We start from the raw sequence: 20,533 nt of genomic DNA, 5'->3' as shown, positions 1-20,533 counted from the left end.
TTGTTTTTGGACTTTGTTCACTTGCTTATTTAAACATGATCAAGAAAACAACTCTCTGCCCAGACTAGACTATATCCTTAGATACTGTCTTTGTCTGCATTTCATATATCCATACACTTTTACATAAGCTCTTTGTCATAAGAACATAAGAACATAAGAAAGTTTACAAACGAGAGGAGGCCATTCGGCCCATCTTGCTCGTTTGGTTGTTAGTAGCTTATTGATCCCAAAATCTCATCAAGCAGCTTCTTGAAGGACCCCAGGGTGTCAGCTTCAACAACATTACTGGGGAGTTGATTCTAGACCCTCACAATTCTCTGTGTAAAAAAGTGTCTCCTATTTTCTGTTCTGAATGCCCCTTTTTCTAAACTCCATTTGTAACCCCTGGTCCTTGTTTCTTTTTTCAGGCTGAAAAAGTCCCTTGGGTCGACACTGTCAATACCTTTTAGAATTTTGAATGCTTGAATTAGGTCGCCACGTAGTCTTCTTTGTTCAAGACTGAACAGATTCAATTCTTTTAGCCTGTCTGCATATGACATGCCTTTTAAGCCCGGAATAATTCTGGTCGCTCTTCTTTACACTCTTTCTAGAGCAGCAATATCTTTTTTATAGCGAGGTGACCAGAACTGCACACAATATTCAAGATGAGGTCTTACTAGTGCATTGTACAGTTTTAACATTACTTCCGTTGATTTAAATTCAACACTTCACAATGTATCCGAGCATCTTGTTAGCCTTTTTTTATAGCTTCCCCACATTGTCTAACTCAAATAACTTACTCAACTGTATAACCCAGACACACACACTATGAAAACCCTGCTGATTCACAAGACACATTTTGAGACACTGTAATACCTTCATATCTTAAACAAAACAACCCATACATTAAGTGCCTCATGCAGTCATTTTTAAATTCTATCTAGAGGAAACTAAATAAATGCTTGTCACCGGATTAAAAAACAAACACTTACTTAGTATTTAAAAACACTCACTACTGCTGTTTATCAGTGTCAATAAAGTGATTTTGGTGACTGGAATAAACCCACATCAGTTTGTGACCCAATGCCAGTAGTGTTTAAGTTAAGTGATTAGAATACTGAGATATGTTTTTAATTTTTACCACAAAGGCACTCTTGATCACTGAAACATGTTAATACCCTAACTGACTGCCAATGGTAAGTTATTGCCTGAAATAAAATTGGGAAGCCTTTTAATATGTATCAGGGTGCTGAGTATTTATAAATTTGACAGTTTGTTTCAAGTAAATAGGCAGATTAAATCAGTGAGATGAATTTTAATGTGAAGGGTTTAAGTGTTGTGGCATGCAAATTATTCATTCACAAAACAAGGTTAGATATACAGTTCACTTCTTCATTATTGTACTTACATATATTATTGGAGGGCTGCATACAGTACTATACTATATAGTACTGTCAGAAAACTAAAAGAATAGAATGGATTGATTTGATGCTTTTACCACCCTCTTATCAAATTTAGTTCTCTGTTGAAATGGAGTAATCTGTATGTTACGATCAAAGGATTTGGTACGAGAAAACCAGTGCCTTTATGCCCTGCGTGTGACTATGATATATCCTCCTTGTTATATTACCTGTCTGCAATAGACTTTACAGTACACCATCCTCTCCTTGGGTGGTCATTATAAGCAGGTTTTACTGTATACTAAATGTATTTCAGCCTATCACACTTAATGCCAACTTTCCAGCAATGTCCATTTCTTTATTTTGTATTTAGATGCCCGTGAGGACCAGCACAGAAATACACTGCAATAAGCTTTGCAGTAAACTCTCTCCTAGAAAATGATGCAGGAACTTATTGTCTGTCTCTAAACAATAACACGATCCAGTTAAGTGATTTAGCACTTCCATCAAGGCCAGCTTTCAGCATATCCAGCAATTACTACTAGATGAGTTACATCACCACAACTAAGTACTGCACAGCAGGATCTTCTGGCAGAAGATCTGGGCATAAAATTGGAGTTACCTTCCAGCAGAAATACACTCCAGTAATAAATGTTTTGTAGTCCGTGATGGCACCACATCAGGTCAGCCACTCTATCATCAGAGCAATCCAAACATAATCACTTTCAGCAATCAACAATAAACTTCAATTTACCATCTGTGGCTTCCTGCAGTATCCAAGCGTGTTTCCCTCTGTCAAGATCTTTGAACTACAAACTGAGGACATCATGCTTACAAAGCATGTGCCCATCACTGAGTAAAAACTACAAGAAACTCAGTCAAGTAGACACATGTTTTGACTACTGCCTTTGTCAGTGTCACCTGTCAAAATGTTTCCCTGCTGTTTCTCTTCTTATGATGGAGTGTTTAGAGCTGTGGACGATATACTGTGCATGAGTTACGAATGAAGTATAACAACAGTCAGCATCTCTCCCCTAACTAATTGCGTAATTTGATATACAATCTGCAGTCTTTTGGTGAATCACACTGCTGCTGGTCAAAGTATTATCAAACTGTTTATCCCATATAATTAATTGTGTGTCTGATGTTTTCTCTGGCAGCAAACTTTGCAGTTTTCCACTTGGGTTCTTAAGAAGGATCCGTCACCTCATTGTCATTATCAACTGTCACAGATTTAGACCCTCATTTGTTTCACTGCAGAGACCAGTGAACCTTAACTACTGGATGGACTTTTTTCAACTGCTGGAATTGCATTTCCACATTTTGCTCCAGCAGCAGAACCTTTCTGCAATCCTTACCTTTCATTTTCTGAATTAACCATACAAAGATACCAGAAAAGAACAGTATTAAATGAGCAGCTCGATGACCATCCCAGGGAGTCTTAGATTTGATGGATTTTTCTGGATCTGTCTACACCACATGCCCCCTTACAACTAATCACACAGTTGACGGACTACAGGCCACCCATCTTAAACATCTTTAGTATGCAGTTATCAAGTACATACATTAGTATTACAGTGCTTCCTCACTATAAGGCTCTTGGTTATAACGCTCCTACAGCATGTTCCCCAATTCCCTATACTAGTGATTCATGCAATATTTCTACAGTAAATACAGTACAGGTGTTGTTCAAACTGTAAAAAACTTCTGGTCTAACTTCCATTTCTTTCTCTCCCTTTTGATACAGTATCTGAACTGAAGAAAAGCTGCGCTGGCACTTTATAGCACAGGTTATCTTTCCTAATGTATTTACTTTTTTGCTGCGAGAAGAGCTGCAGCTTTCTCCAGGAGAAGAGACGCTTAAACTTCACTTCAGCCCCGTTCCGGCAGCCGAACCTGGGGCAAGCCCATTTCCTCTTCCCCTTGCCCGACCCTCTTTTCTTCTCGCACTTGGTTTTCTTGTCTGCCGCTGTTTAGTCAGGCTAGCTATAGTTTAAAAACTGCTAATTAAAATGATCCACGAGTGGGAATGTTTTTGTTTTATGTATGTTTTTTTATTAAAAAAATATAACGTTGATTACATGGTGCTTTATGCATGGTTAATTCACAAAAAGTTAAAGTTTTGCTTCACTATATGTGCACTATAGAGAGGGAGTTATTTTATTTTGTATTTTAGTCAGATGTGTTTTGTTATATCTCCTGCAGCGCCCCCTATCCCCTCCCCCGTTTATAACGCTCTTTGGTTATAACGCACATATCGTGTGTGTCCTGAGACCCACGTTATAGAGCACTGTATATGTGGGCTTTTTTAACGTTCAAAACAGACACAATAGCAGTGTGTTTACATTGATCTTTTTTACACCATTGTAAGTGCTGATCAGCCCTCCAATGTAAAAAGGTGAGTGTAGACACAATGGATTACCTTTCGTAACAGATTCCTAACATGAAGATTTCTCTCCATGGCCCTCACCTCTTTGTCTTTCCCTGATTGTCGATTCATAATTTTTTCTAAGATACTAGTTAAAAGAATAGGTTATTCTGCTCAATAATAATTCAGCAAGATATGTCTAGTAATTGATTATTCAACAACACTTGGGGTTAGATACCAGCTTCAACATGCTTATCCTGCTGGCAAGTCTCCACAATCCTCAACTGAAATGATAAAAACACCATCTATCAAGCTTGTGGTTCTCTGTTCCTATCTATCCAGTGCTGTCACAAGTTATGTTTTTTGATTATACTTTTAGACATATGTAATACTTTTCAGAATCCTATAATCACCTGTTTAGTCTTTTGAGACCTTGAGTAGATACAATATTTAAAATTTCACAGACTCTTATGAACCATATATTTGTCTTAATGGCATATTGATGTAAAATCATTCTGAGTCTTTTATTGCATTCGAATCCTAAAGACATACAGTAGGACGGTTGCAGACTACACATTCACTTAATGTAGACATTATTGCAGCTAAAGCTGTAGTATCATTTAGAATGCCTGGAAGGTGAGTGATCCATCTGTCTGCAGACTGTTCTCAGCTTTGAGCCTTGGGGTTTAATACAATTTTATTTCTGCTCTCTGAAATGATTTGCAGTGGTCAGGCTCCTTTCTGGGGGTAGTTTATCCTCAGTGTCACTGCCTCACTGACTCTGATTGAGTCCTCCTAAGAATATTCTTATTTACAGAAATTAGTTAACGTTCTGATGCAAGACATTGCTTTTTTCAATACTGATATATTTAGGAAAAAAATATAGCACACTTGAGCTAGTATCTTCACCACTGAATCAGCAAGGACACCTAATACAGATATGTATCCCTGATTCTCTTTTGTGTGTCCATTATCACAGTTCTAGTTGTCTATATAAGAGCCAGCACAGTTTCTGTATGATATAGCAGAGGCTGCAACATGATTAGGTGAGTAGAAACCTGAAGGTTTGTTTAGCTATTACTAGTTCAATGACTCAAATTCTACAACATACAATTCTTGCTGGAATCTAGAAATAGCTTTTCCTGGCAAAGCTGGTCTGGATTCTTATCTAACAATTTCTCTCTGCTCACCTGTATAGCATAATCATTACACCTATCTGTCTGTCAATGTGTTTTAATCATCTTCCACTGCACAGCCAGCATTTCAATGCTGGCCTTGTCCCTGGGGGTGGCTGGTCTTCACCCATATAATGCTTCTGCACAATACAAAGGTTACTGCCAAAATGCTAAGGGACCCTGTTTTTTGAAAGTCATTTCTCATTTATTAAATCTTTGTGCTACCCATCAGCAGGGGTGAAATTACACGAGACCAAATACCCTAATTATTTCATTTGTTCAAAATATACGTCTGGATTAACAGCAACTGTAGTGACGTGTTTTGCTCTGAATTCCAACACTGTGTGCAGTACATGCATACTGAACTAGGCACATTCAAAAACATGCAAAATCACAAACACAACCACGTTTCCAATACGATTCTGCATACAAATTAAATTGTGAATATGCACTACATATTAAGAACTGTTGCATGGATCTACCCACAACCACCTGACTAAAAAAAATAAAATAAAAAAGTGTGTTTCAAAGTAAAATAAATGTATACATGTTTTTCACTGTAGTTAAAATGCTTTCTTTAAAATATTTAAAATAATGTATTCATTGTATCATTGGTTTTTTACAGTACACTTAAGCTGCTGAGTTGTAAGGCAAGTCTTTAATTCTCACAGCCATATACAGTAGCCAGGACCTCCTTGAAAGAGTGAGTTCAAAGCTAGACCAAATGAAGATAAATCGTATTTTTAAAAGATGAATGTTTAAGGCCAAGCCCAGCAAATAGCCACATAAGCCAGGCAGGATCCATGCTGCTTGACAAGCTTCCCAGCAGAGAACAACAGGCGGCCCGGTAGAGATGTGGGCTAAGATCCAGACCAATGTAGAAGATGTGCCAGGGGCCACTCTACTTTGCTCCAGTCCTTATGTTCAAGTTCCATCTGGGGCTATCCTTGCATTGCAACCAACAACCTTTCACTCTTTTGAGGTTTATCAATTGTGGACATATTACTGACATGTACATATTATGTTCTCACAATACAATTGGAACACTGGACACATTTTTGAAAAGAAACACACACCTATTATGTTGGGGGAAAAAAAACATACAACCTATTTCCCAGTGTGATTTCAGATACATTGTTAACATTTTGTATAGAATTTGAAAAAAACGGTGCATGTGTGTGAGCAGATTTATTGAAAACATTGTCTAATAGACACTATTTTACAATATTAGAAACTTAGGCAGAAACTTAAGACTGTTAAACTCTGTAGTTTACAATTAATAGGAACCTTACAGTTCACCATGTTTATAGTAATAATAATAAATAATAAATAATAATAAATAATAATAATAATAATAATAAATACTAGAGAATATGTTCTTACTTGGTTACTAAAAGGATATACTAGGGTTAAGCTGACAAGCTAAATCAAACTGTAACAGTGGTATGGATCTGTGGCAACAAGGCAATGATAGCTTTGTGCAGATAATTACCAGGCAGAATTGCTGGAGCACACTTTCAGCATATCAACACCATTATCGGATGGGAAATGCTGTCATTTACCGCAGGACAAATATCTTACAACACATTTCAGTTTTAGCTGTCTAATGGCCTAATGTTACATTACAATTATTCTATTTTAGCCAGTGATGGTATTTCCAATTTGCAAAGCTAACTAACTGTTAGGGTTGCCTGTATTCTGCAAAATACTGACCATTTGGACTTCTTGTTTCTGGGATGTCATTCGAGTTAAACGGCAATTCTGTAGTGCAGGGACTGAGACTAACAGCATCGCAGTTGCTTGAAATGAGCCATGAAAAGCACAGCATTCACACTGTGAAACCTGCTGCAACGGTTCTGAGTAAAGCCAGTCTTAACAGTTCTTTTTTTTTCTTTTAAGAATAAACGGCAAGTATGTTCATGTTAAATGGAAGATTCCTATCCTAGGATCTAGGATAGATTCCTAGATATCTATAATATATATATATATAAATATATATATATATATATATATATATATATATATATATATATATATATATATATATATATATATATATATATATATCGCTTTGTCATGTTCTGTTGTTTGAGCGTGTATTGAACTGGAAATGGTTCCTTAACTTCTTACCAAAAAGCTGACCTCAGCAGGGTACTCCCTATGGTGTTTTCGGTCAAACATACAGGGAGTATGTTTGTTTTTCTTATTAACACTACACAGCAGTACGTGGAACCCCCCTACCCAATCTCTTTTTTTTTTTTTTTTTAAAACAGGTTAACATAACAATATATACTGTATGATAAACCATATTGAATAAAAGGGAATTAGTTCGGGCATTTGATACATAATTTGAATCAAGATCTCTTCAATGCCTTGATCCAGATATTAGTTAAAAAAAAAAAAAAAAAACCTAAACAAACAAGAACTTGGTTTTATTAACTTTAAAAATATAATAAGCAATGTCTGGATTGGATGGGTCATAGGACACTGTGCAGACCATTGCTGTCACAAAGTGTTGTAACTAGAAGAGAGGTTAAGTTTTGAGACTGACCTCAGGCACCCTGTGGCGTTGCGCAGCACCTGTGATGAATGGAGCTGCAGTTTGCGATCCTCCTGGTGTGGAGCGGTGCCCCAGCCAGAGTGGGGGATTATCACGCCGTTTGTCAGCACAGCAAGGGCATCCTGGGTGATTGGCATCTTCAGTGCATCACATGAGGATAAGTTCCAGAGTACTCCTGAAATGACATACAAGAAATGTCAGTCAGCTGGGGAGAAAACGAGACCGTGGATCTGCACAAATCAAAAAACAAGTTATTAAGCTTACAGACGAAAATTACAAGCATCCACTGTGCCTGAATAAGCATATTAACAGTTTTGTTGCCTATGTAAATTGTAATTATTCACATCTTTCAATATTCTTTAAAAAAAAAAAAATACAAAAGATAAAAATAAAGAGGTTTGCCCGACATCACCTGGGCACTGCGCTGATGCTGTGGAAAAAAAAAAAAATTAAGGTAAGGTGGGGTTGTATGCCCCTGTGCAAATGTTGATGTTTTTAATGTCACTGCAATGAATGGGAGCCTTAGTTATCTGCATATGGTCACAATGTAAGCTGTAATATAAACATGACACCTGATTTGCTTATTCTTTCTGCATCTGTAATATCACTAAGCTATAACTGCAGCTAAAGAATGCATGTACACAAGAACAGCTACATATTAGCATTTTTCTGTCTGTTATAATTTGTGGTTTCTGTACAAACATCAAATACATGTTAATTTGTTCATTAAAATACAGGCTAACTTCACTATAACAAACCTTGACTTAAGGGGCTGAATACTCATTTTCTTTGCAAGTTTTGCTGACATTTAACCTCTTCCTCATGTAACAATGTTCAGTTTAACCACTACAGCTTTCAATAAAAAAAAGTTTGTTTGAAAAACTGTGCACACATTATTAGTAATTCAACAAAATGTGACATTACTGGTAGGAGGTGAATACTTCTGCAAATGACTGTATGTATAAATGTTTATATTAAGGTACATTTCCACAGTGCTGTCAAATCAATAGCTACGTCTATTGCTACAGTATTTATCATTATAAAGAATGCAGTTTTGTCCATCAAAAGATGAGTGTGTGATACATACTGTTCTTTTTTTTTTTTTTTTTTTTTTTTTTTTAAGTCAGTTGTATATTGCAGTACTGCAACAATAAACACTTTCTAATATTAAGGTTAAAGCAGTGATATTAAGTAGATACAAGTGCACACCCTTTTGGAAGACTTCTGTAATTTTTTTACCATGAAATCAGAATGTAAAACTTAATCCCTTCTCGTCCCAATACCACACCGGGGCTGTGGGTCTAATTTGTCTGTAAATATCAGGTTTTTCCATTATGAACACTAATACATTATTTTACCTGTCTCAGTTATTTCCCTAATAATATATGTAATTCAAAGCCCTCTGCGCTGACAATGTTAGACCAAAAGAAACACATATTTTCTTTGTGTAGCTGAAAGCTTAGTTCATGAGTTGCTATTTTTAAAGATATGAAAATATAGTTCACGGTGGTAACAGTAATCAATATTATTGTCCATTTTAATATTACTGTCCAATTAATCTTCCTGTTCTCACATCTCCAAGCAAATTGGTGCTTGTAGATTCACATTTGGTTTAGGTGTTCTACATATTTCTTAAAAAAAATAAATAATAAGGTTATGTAATACAAGTACAACCCCAGATTTATTCTGTTTAAAATGACAGCTGCAGGATTGGAGAATTGAAATCATTGGTGGAATTTGTAATTATGATGCTGCAATGTATTTATTGTCCAGCATGTAGGCACAGTTGTTGTGTTTATTGCCCAGAAGCTCACTCTACTGCCCTAGCCTATGCAGGTCATTGATGATTATTGTAGGATCTTCAGACCAAGACCCTTGGTAGACCCTGACCCCTCCCGGCCCCTCATTTCCCAAAGATGCCACAAAAAAAGCTTCATAGTCAAAATGTTGATAGTTACTTCAGCACAAGGCATAGAAAAGGACTAAAAATTATAAGGGTACTGTGAGTGAAAACCCCGCATCTGTGTATATATTGCGCGCTAGTTCTATGATTGAGGTAAGTATGACAACGAAAAGCCAATATTATTTGTATTGGTTTGTATATATAATATATATAAATATATGTGTTTTGTGCAGATCATATATATATATATATATATATATATATATTGTGTGCAGGCAGACGGAAACCGTCCGTCATTATTATTTACTATTTGAGACCGTCGAAAAAGTCAGTCTCATAAATTCAAGCTGGTGTGCAAGGGTTTGAATCCCCATCCTGGTAAAGCTCGTGGGAACGTGGTTGGAGCCTTAATAAGGTAATTGTTTAATAGATAATTAATGTTCCAGCCACAATTTGTAAAAGACCCACTCCAAGCTCATTATTCGAAGGGTGCAGTGTTACCAGGTCCACGGTTTTCAGAATTGGGCTACTTCAAAAACACAGCTGCGGGAAATATTAATATTAATTAATGTTATTAGATTGGTGGTGTTATTTTAAAAGATTGAACCGTTTTCATGTTTGCAATATTGTTTGGAGTACACTACCAGCATTAGTATTTCAATAAAGGGATCACACTGTAATTCAGTTGCTGGCCTGGTATGAATATTGATTTTTCCCTTCAGAGCTTCCGTACAAATTTGTTGATAGTGACGTGTGGAGGAGCTGTACTGGAGCTTGTAGTTTTTTATCAAATTTATACCAGGTATCTTTTCTAACGAAAACATTTTATTTATTTTTTTATGCGTAAGCCTTTCGGTTCAAACAAATAATGGGCTATTTTTGAAGAGACTTTGGGCTACAAACCCAGCAGAAATCTGGCAACTCTGGAAGGGTGTTGGAGAATGGAGAACGAGTGAGAAGTTAGGAGGTAAAATTATTAAATAGAGATAACAATTGCTACATGTGCTGGCATTGCACCAGCATGATACTACTTGTTACTGTTATTGTTTATTTGTTTGGCCATCATTCCCTTTTGTTTTGAGTGGTTTGTTTTGTTAAAACATTTACTTTTGTTTGTTTAATTAGAAGCAATAGAAAAATCATGCACACTACATTATGCAAAAGCTCACTTTATTTGTTAAAAAAAATTAAAACAGAAAGGCACTTATATTTCGGTCGTCAGACCTTCGTCTTTTTAATTTTTTTTTTTAACAAATAAAGGGAGATTTTGCATAACGCGGTGTGCTTGATTTTTCTGTTATTGTTAATTTACTTTGTGATTTCCGACGCACCTACGGCTACACTTATCAGGAGTGCAGGTGTTTTATTTATTTTGACTTTTGTTTAACAAAATACTGAGCGCCATAGTGTCTCAGTTGTGCCCCGCAGTTACTTGTGTTCTGCTTTCATTTCTCTGGTCTGACGTCACCCTTGCAGCCATCCTGTTCACATGTACACATTGAGAAAGAAAGATAAATGCTATTGATTGATAAATACAGATATCAAGGGAAAGGGGTATTCTGATTGCTTTATCAATACTCTAAGCAAGGCTATTTACTTTGTTTAGAGAATATCTTCAAGTGTATTAGGAATATATTTCAGATATGGATCGCCTTTTCATGATGGTAAATTGTCTTGCCTTGTAGTATTAAATTGTACCATTCAGTGATGTGCTTTGATTAGCTACAGTTATAAAAAAAGACATTTTACTGGGGATTTTAGATAACATGCAATAGTTTTGGATCAACCAACACTAAATTATTATCTTTTGTTTTAAATTTTGTAATGAGTTTGTGGAAGGTTAAAGTACATGAGATACTACAGTCTCATACACTGGGTTTCCATGCAATTTATTATTATTTTTTAACTCGAGACATTTATACGAGACAAACGTCTCATGTAAAATGCTTTTTTGGGTTTATTTTATATAAACCAGGCTTTTCAACTGATGTCAGGGAAAAGTGGGAGTTGATACGTAAATTACCTATTCGCAAAGTACTCATGGTGTTTTTGAAGATTACTAGTGAAATTTTGTGAAAAAGTGGTTTCCATGCGCAGAGAACTGGTAAACAAGTGAATCTAAGTTGCTGTAATAGAGCAAAATACCTCATGTCTGACTGGTTAATAATGTGTTTTACTGCTCTTGCCCAAAGTGTTCTTCAAATGTCATTAGTAGCGAATACTGTTTCAACTAATGTATCTTACGACTCATTAATTAAAAATAAACTTGGCGGTATAAAATGAAACTGACCAACCCGTATTGCAGATCACCATGGCTGAAAATTTCAGGCAATACAGCATATAAGGGATCAGGTGATGCTGTGTATACTACCCTGCCTTAGAAACCCTACTTGTCCAGACGGCTGACAGCTGCTGAGGAAGTATTCAAACCATGCTTGGGCAAATACAGGTAGTGAGCACTTGAAAGAAATGCGGCAGATACTGATGAAATGGACTGAAGTGCATTAATTTGTTTCCAAAATTGCCACTGCCTGCTGTAAAATGCACAAACTTGTCAACAACAAAATGAGGTGCTCAGGAATCAGTGGCTGCTTGTGAGACTGACGGAGAAGGTTACAGTCTCACAAGAAAAAAAAAAACGGCACTGCCTTTCACAACAAGCCCAAAAAAAGCACAACCCATGTTACAGTTGGTGTTTATGCAAATTCCAACCAGCGACTCTCAAAAACAAGTCCAATTCCGCTTGTTATAAGCTGACTTGGCAACTGTGAAGGTTACCTAAGCCGCCAGTTTCAATTGGACAGCAGCGATCTGAGGAGGCTCATGTTGTCAGAGATTCTCTCCTTTCTTTTAAGTTATGTTGGATTTACCATTGTGTTACATGCTAATGATGCAAACAAATAAAACACAATCAATCAATACGTTTATTTGCAGTTTTATTTGGTCAGTTTTAAGAGGGAATCAACAACTTGTTGGATGTTTGTTGCGCTGTTTTGGGTGATCGAGCTGGCTCATGACATCCACCTCATTCTCTATATTTATTAATATGCAGGGCAGACAAGCGTTGTCTTTGGACATAGCAGGGATAAAAAAAAAAAAAAAGGAAAGGAATTAATTCAGTTAGACATTGAAGTAGCTAACTTGCTCTTTGTGTTTAACTTTAGCATTGTTTTTACAGCAAGGTTATTTTCAAACAGCTGCTTTAATACTATAACAAGGGCATAACTCAGTTCATGGTAAGTGGTTTTATACACAACTGTAAACCCACAAGAGATATACAACATGACAGTCCAGACACAGCAAAAAACAATAATAAAAAAAGCTGCCCACATTATCATTAAGGTGAACTACACCTCTGCTAACCATAAAATCGCCCTTCAGCTACTATTTTCTGCCGTCTTGGAATCCATAGTAACAACTGACCTGCTCCCTTGCAATATTTATAGTGATGATAAACACTCTCATTAACATTTACACATGAAATGCGGGTTTCCATGCAAAACTGGGCGTGGATTTTCCTGTGTGTTTCGTCATTTACACGAGTAAACGAGATTTACCCTATCCCTCGCTTTGGCCTTTTATTTCTGCCACAAACTTGATTTACTGGAGTAATTCTCCCAAACGTGCACGCACATCGCCATTTCACGTGTAAATTGATCCGCATGGAAACCCCATGATTCTGTCATTTGCAAGAAAAGTCTATGAAAAAAACAAGACTCCCCTATCTGATAAACCTTAACTTGATTTTCAGTAGCTGTCTATACTATAGTCACATCACCTTATATTTCACAATATGCAGATTACAACACAATATGTAAGTTTTGCTGCTATGACAACAGCAGCCATTTTGATAACACTAAAAACAAAACAAAATAAACATGGTTACCACCCAGTCAGGTTGTCAGGTACAATAAGAGGTAACCACTAACACACATTTTACAGAAATCAATTTATCAATTTAGCTATGAATCAGTAAGTCATGGTCTTTCCTATGGGTGACTGTATACCCCTCAAAATTGAAGTCAACAACAAATAACCTCCAATACATCACACATCAATCACACTGTTCTTTGGGCTGCACTCCAGGAAATATTTAGCTGGGACACTGTCTGTCATTGATTGTGGTTTTTGTTTCTGCCTCTGCTACTTTTGCTTCTATGTTTTCAAAACGGGTTAAGAGGAAACAAATGATCTCCCTACCAAAATGATTAATATTGTGTTATATAGTATTTAACTGTGGGTTTAGGGTAAAAAATTGTTTTCAGTGGCAGTTGCCTAGCTTACAGAACAGCAGTGTTTTTCACACAAAAAAAAAACAACAGCATTGTTACCAACAACTAATGACTCAAACAGTCCACCATTGACTTATCAGATGGAAATTCTTTATAATCTGATAGCTGAACAGGTGCTATTGCTGTACTTGTTAAGAGATTTCAACACGAAGGGACCCATATGACCATAGTCATATTTTGTCTTTATGTATTTATTTATTTATCTGGTTACTGGGGGGGAACTACTTTTGCAAGCAAACAGATTTAACACATCTTGGTTATTACTCCTTATAAAAATACCACAGTACTTTTTCAGTTTACTGAGGTTTTCCCATGGCTATACTATGCATTTACCATAGTTTAGCTTGGTTTGCCATGTTTAGTAATATGCTTACCATATGTTTCTATTCTTCACGGTGCTTATGCTTTACTGTGCTTTTGCTATGGTTTCACTATGGTAAACTTTTATAGGGGACAGCAGACCACTAATTTCTGCAGTACTCTGTGGTAACAGAACAGGAACGTTTAGTACACACAGTAATGTTCAGAATTACTAGGACAGCCCTACTGATTTGTGGTGCTGGGGGTGGGACATGTGTTCCCTGTTTAACCCAAAGCATGGGACGTGCTGCTAATTAAAATCTATTAAGCAAATACATGAAGTTTAGTAATCAAGGGGCTGCTTTGGGTTAAAAGGGCAATAAATACCTCACCCCTAGTTGTTCATCATTCCTATAAAATGGATAACATTTACAGTACTGTTGCACGTGAGATGGTTTGCGTTGGGTAAAATGGCCAACACAGAGTACATTCCACCCCCCCCCCCCCCCCCCCCCCCCCCCCCCCCCCCCCCCCCCAACCCCCCCCCCCCCCCCCCCCGCCAGACACAAAAACCCCAGGGTGTCCCAATGAGTAAAAAATTGAATACAAACCAGTATAAGCATGAACATAAACAGAGCAAACTGCAAAATTACAGGGGACATTTAGCAAGGCAAACTTGTATATTGGATGCTTTATTATTTAATGGATCATTCAGTATATTTATTTGCTAGAGGTACCCACCCCCCAACCTGATTTGTTTTAGAACATAATCACTCTGGTCCCTCAGTAATGAAATGCCCTACTATCAGTCTGGTTTAATAAGGTTTTAGAATTATAATACCAACAAAGCACATGAGAAGCTTATTCTTGAACATCAGATGCCTTGTGGTAAAGCATAATACATTGTCGCTCAATACAGAGCTGTGATTAGCTGTGCAGTCATTGTGACACTGCTTTCAATGATTTTAGATAAAAGAGCTAATGTCTCCGGGTTTAGCCATACGTAACAAGAGTTAGGACTACTTTCATTTTATTTAAAGCCAAAGGGCATATACTATATAACTTGAAACAGTGGAAAATACTATGTTAATGATACATTATTAGGCATCATTATATATTTTAAGAATTCATTTAAGAATTATATATTTCTAAATATATTTTAATAATTATAATCAGAATACATTAGCAAACTATGAAACAAGACAAGTTTATAAGAGATCTTTAAAAGCATGTTTACGAAGTGGCCATGCTGTGGCCCAATCGCTAATGGTTATGAAAAGCATAATTGGTCAGCTTTTAACTGTGAAATCTAAATTAACATGAGCAAACTTAAGACAATGCCAGATCACTAAGCAACATTGTACCAGATAGTCTTTTTCTACTCTTATACATCCTATAAGTATTAAGTTCTAACACAAACTGATACACTTCTGAAAGAAACGGTATCAAGAATGCTGAAACAGGATACTGCAGCACCGGTCTACTGCACTGGTTTCATTGAAGTTGTACTAACTCACACAGTGGGCCTCAGTTGCATCCTTACATGGTTTTCGGTAGCGCTTTACATAAAGTGTCTCTGACCTCACTATATTTACACAGTAGCTAAAGTGTTACAAAACACAATAAAAAGTTTACATGAAACACATTGCATTACCTTTGACATGCCCCGTGCTGTCCGTATCACAGCACTATATGTCGAAACATAATGCCACCTCTTTTTAAATCGTACATCATGGATCATGCTGGTCATAATCAACTGGGAAACAGATTTGTCAGTGATGACTGAAACAGACAATGATACAGAGGGAATCTAAACAACAAGAAGAATGCATTACTTAATAGCTCATATTTCACTCCCCTACTGTACTAATTCACACTTTAAAATCTTCAGCCATATACATACATCAACTGAATAGACTAATTATAAATATCCAGACAATAACCTTGATTCTGAAGCCCCAAGATCTTGCAAAATGTTACTGTTTTAATGAACAGCAATACAAAACTATGATGGGGGGGGTGTCCTGATTTCGTGAGTTAAGAGTGCTTCAGTTTAGCGTGCTGAAATCGAACCTGTGCCTGAATGGACTTTTGTAAAAAGATCTGCTGGTCTAAAACTCAGAAGCACAGAATACAGCTGCACTCATTCTGGCAAGTACTGCAACTCAGCATTCAGTAGAAATCTCTCAGGAGGTTACAGGGAATGGGACAGGAAGCGGTCAAAGCAGACATAAGAGACGACCTTGAAAACAATCCATTCTCCTGCACTGCCTTCGTCACCTACAGTAATTCAAAGTGTCCACATGTAATTGCTCCCTGATTGCAATCACTGCTTGAAACTTTTGGTCTGGCGATCCAATCACTTCTCCCTCAGGTGAAATTCGACTGCATAAAACAAATATATTTTCCTTACAACTTCACACCTCATTTGGTAATCTGGGCTGAAAGACAGTGCTACTACACATGCATTGCAGGGGAGTGCAGTACTATTCAATTAACACTGTATTGATGAAGCATTTGAGCCCGAAGTAACGGGCTTAATTGTGTGGTAATGTCCACCTCGTGTAATTACATGCCAGAGCCATAGGCAAGGGCATTAACATAACAAGAAGGGCATTACCACACAATTAAGCCCACTCCTAAGGGCTCAAATGCTATTAGAATGTGGATACGTTACAAAAAAAAAAAAAAAAGATAGTATTTTTCATGATTTTATCAAGAACTAGGTTTTGTTGTGGCTGATTATATTTTATTATGCAGTCTGTTTAGATGTTTAGATTCCGCCAATGTAACTGGATGATAGTTGTTTGCAAAACATCCAAACCTGAAGTCAATGTACATTTCCCGGGAGATATAGGCTAACTTACAAATTAAACAAAACTACATAAGGTAAAACAACAACACTGAAGTGAACGATTTTAATTTTAATTATTGTCTGTATGCCTTGAATTACTTAGTAGTTACAAGGTTACTCATTTCTTGAAACTGGCATAGTCGATGGATTGTAAGACTCGTTTGGAAAATTCAGAACAGGTGATGGTATTGTAATATTAGCATTTTCTCCTCCTTCTGTCAATATGCAAGACCAGGCTTGTCTCTCTTTTTCATCTGATGCCCAGTAACTTTTAATTGAAGACTCATTTTTATGTCCGGTTACAACCATAATCTGTCAATAAATACTCTTTTATAGTTTGTGTTCTGAAAATATTAAAATTTATGTTTTTAGTTATTGGTTGTTTGTTAGACACTGTGTTGGTTTACCTCTGTGTTTATAAAAAGAATCCTAAGATTTTAAATGCTCATCCCAAGCTATTAACTGATTTATTTATTCATCATACACTAAATAGATTTTCAGGCGGATTGATTTGGAACGGTGAATAAACACATTTTGAATACTAACATTCGGGTGGGCTTAATCGGGATTTAAGCCTGTCTGATTGACCAATCAGGTTACAGGATATCGCCTATCCATATTCTAATAAACCTTCATAGCAGAGTGCACATAACAATACATACAAAACAGTGATAGAAAAATGACATAACACACATGTAGGTCATCAAAGGTCGTGGTTATGGTAGACGTTATATTTGATTTGCTACCGAACATATGTTTTTAAGGTTTTAAACCAGATTTAAGTAGCAGATACTCAATTCTGTCTTCTAGTGGGTCACATGTTGTTTGTTGAGCTTTAAACACCTTTGAGATATTCTGAAAAGTTCACTTTTAAAGTCTAGCTGTATAAAAAAATGATTTTTATTTTGAAGAATTCTGGAATAAAGACAGGCAAACTAGACAGTTATTTACTGAAGTGCACCTCAAGTTTGTCGGGTCATTTTTTCTGCTACAGACCTGGCAGCTGAATACAGAGCTCGAGCATGTTCATAGTGGGTCATTCAAGTTACTGTGGGGGTTGTGGGATAGGAGGAAGGAGAACAGCTTTAGGCACTTTGAGGAGCTTAGTGTCTAGCTAGACTACACAGCAGGATATGGAATTCAGTCAATCAGGCCAGTAGCAGTGCGGTAAACATCTCATAACATTATTGCATTTTACATGTACATGCTAAAGTTCCCAATCAAGTGTAGAAATGTGGAACATCGTTAAAGTAGACTTGCATGTTTAGGACTGGTATATGTGTGTTTATTTTCAATATAATGTACAGTGTTTCCTATGCGAAGACATTAATCAGGTTCTGTATACTTACTGTAAGGTGGGCTTGTTGCTGTCTGTGCTGATGCAGTTACAGACGGATTCTGATGAAATCACGTGAGGCATGTCAATTACACAGGAGAGAATGAAGCCTAATTTATGGCACTAAGGTCTTTACTACATTCAGAAATCTCATCTAGTGCTACTGACATGCAGCTATTGATTTTAACATCAGAATAAGAAACACTACTTCAAGAATAGAAAACAAACTGCTTTGCTTTTCATGCAGCACAGGGGAAACTGTCTCCTGACACTGCACCTCCAATCTTAGCATACTGACAGCTAACACTTTCCACTCACACTGGAAAGCTTTAAATGTATTAATTCAGACGCGGGAATAAATACAATGCATTTCTCAGTTATTAGATGAGAATGAGTTTCAATCCCCTTTGGGCTACACAAGGTTTAACTCAAGTATATCTGATTAATTTGTGATTGGGTACTTTTTATACACTCAGTGTAGTATGGCTTTTTGAATTTGCATGTTAATTTTCTTTCAGAGAAAAAAATAAATAAATCCATCCAAACACTGATTCGATCGGCTGAGAAAAGATTAAAAAAAAAAAAAAAGCCAATATACAGATTCACTGTATCAATTCTAGATTAATGTTTAGATTCACTCTGCATAATTTTCTGTTTCAGTTATCACATGCTATTGACATTTAAACTGATATTTTACCTTTTAGTTTAAAATGTATTAAAGATATGTGTCTTTATGGGTACTTTTTAAGAAGTCATGGGAAAGCAGATGCAACCTGAAACAGATGTGCTACAGACAAACAGACAACCTGAAACAGATGTGCTACAGACAGTGGACCAAATCACTGAAACCTTCACCTGTGGTGTATACTCTACAGCAGTGTTTGGCGACCCAAATGAACACAGGAATAATGAACCCACGACCCAAAATTATTTGCTATTCAGTATTTTAACTTAAACACTTCTTAACCATTCAAAAGGCAGTGTTTCATTGATTTGTAACTACACTACACTATATAAGCATTCAGGCTTTGGTAGATTTACAGGATGCTAAAATGTTTGCAACATACTAAATACCAGTTTTAATTTTCAATTCAGCATCAAGGATTTGCAAACATACTAGCAATCTGTCAAAGATTAGGCTAGCCACTACTGACACTACACAAATTGCCTTACCAGCAAGTTCTGGGTATTTGCCTACAGCAAGGAGCCACAACTTCTTCAGAGGTAAATTATACCTTTTATTGAGAGGTCACAAAAGGGCTTTTAAATGCTGGCCAATTACCCGTTTGGTAATGGAGTGTGGCAAGATGACTTGCAGTTTATTACAAACAAAAGAGTTAAACAAAACAAAACAAAAGGCATGATGGCACAAACACTAAATAAAACATGTACTGTGCTGGTTTATAACCAGCATGCATAGCAATTGTTATGTTTATGGTTTCTTTACCTCCCGACTCTCGTTCCGCCTCTGAAAACACTAATTGTGAGTGAAAGATTTGTGCCTCTTTTATAAAGCTGTGCCAGACTCCACTGCTTGTTAAATCATTCAGTTGAGTCCAGACGCAGTCTGCACATGAACTATATGTGAAACACCCGTGCCCAAATATAAATACAAATTTTACATCACCCATGCGACATAAGCCAAACTATATCAAATATACCAAATACACCCAGGGGCAGGGGGTACCCCGTCACCCCCCGCAAAAGTGGGGTAATCCGCCTTTGTTGGCTGGACAACCTTGAGGCGGAGCCATTCTTCACATGACTCCACCTCTTGGCCAAAGCAGACCTCCCTGAAGAAGGGGTCTGCCCATGGGCACTCTCCATAAATGTGCTCAAACTCCCCAGTCCTCACATACAGGAGTCCCCGTGAAAGAGGCCACACAAGGTAGAGTGCCTTGGCACAAGTGAAGCACCACTCTTCCCCTGTCAGGCAGGTGAGGCAGCCATCTAGCCCTTGGTCCATTTCCTCCATTCGGGCTGGCAGCACCTCTCTTTCTTGCCTCTGTGATAGGCCACTTTTTCCAGTCTTCATTTTCTCTTTTTCACCCGGAGTACTGTTCCTGGCCTGAGTCTCTGGAGGCATTGTTATCTCATATTCTGACACCTCATTTGGCAAGATGGCTTGCGGGTGACGTCAAACCAGGAAGAAGGCACACACACGGCACAGAACACTTCAAAACAAAAGGCACAATGGCCAAAACAGACAAACAAAACAGACACAGAACAAACACTAAATAAAACAAGTATTGCGCTGTTTTATAACCAGCTAGCGTAGAAATTGTTATTTTTATGATTTATTTTTCTTTACCTCCCGACTCTCATTCCGCCTTGGAACACACTAACCCTGAGTGAAAGATTTGTTC

The 20,533-nt window shown here is 37.1% G+C and overlaps 1 protein-coding gene across 5 annotated transcripts in view; it reads right to left on the bottom strand.

Annotated features, from left to right (window-relative positions):
- Window positions 1-20,533, bottom strand: part of LOC121313419 (catenin delta-2-like) — a 350,408-nt gene that overhangs the window by 80,334 nt on the left and 249,541 nt on the right. For all 5 annotated transcript variants that reach the window (XM_041245943.1, XM_041245938.1, XM_041245942.1 and 2 more), the window contains one exon: window positions 7,474-7,657. In XM_041245943.1, the coding sequence (XP_041101877.1) occupies window positions 7,474-7,657 (184 nt within the window). The remainder of the gene's footprint in view (window positions 1-7,473; window positions 7,658-20,533) is intronic.

The sequence above is a fragment of the Polyodon spathula genome, chromosome 3 (assembly GCF_017654505.1).
Source record: "Polyodon spathula isolate WHYD16114869_AA chromosome 3, ASM1765450v1, whole genome shotgun sequence".
Taxonomy (NCBI): domain Eukaryota; kingdom Metazoa; phylum Chordata; class Actinopteri; order Acipenseriformes; family Polyodontidae; genus Polyodon; species Polyodon spathula.
This window is presented reverse-complemented; position numbering and strand designations above follow the sequence as displayed.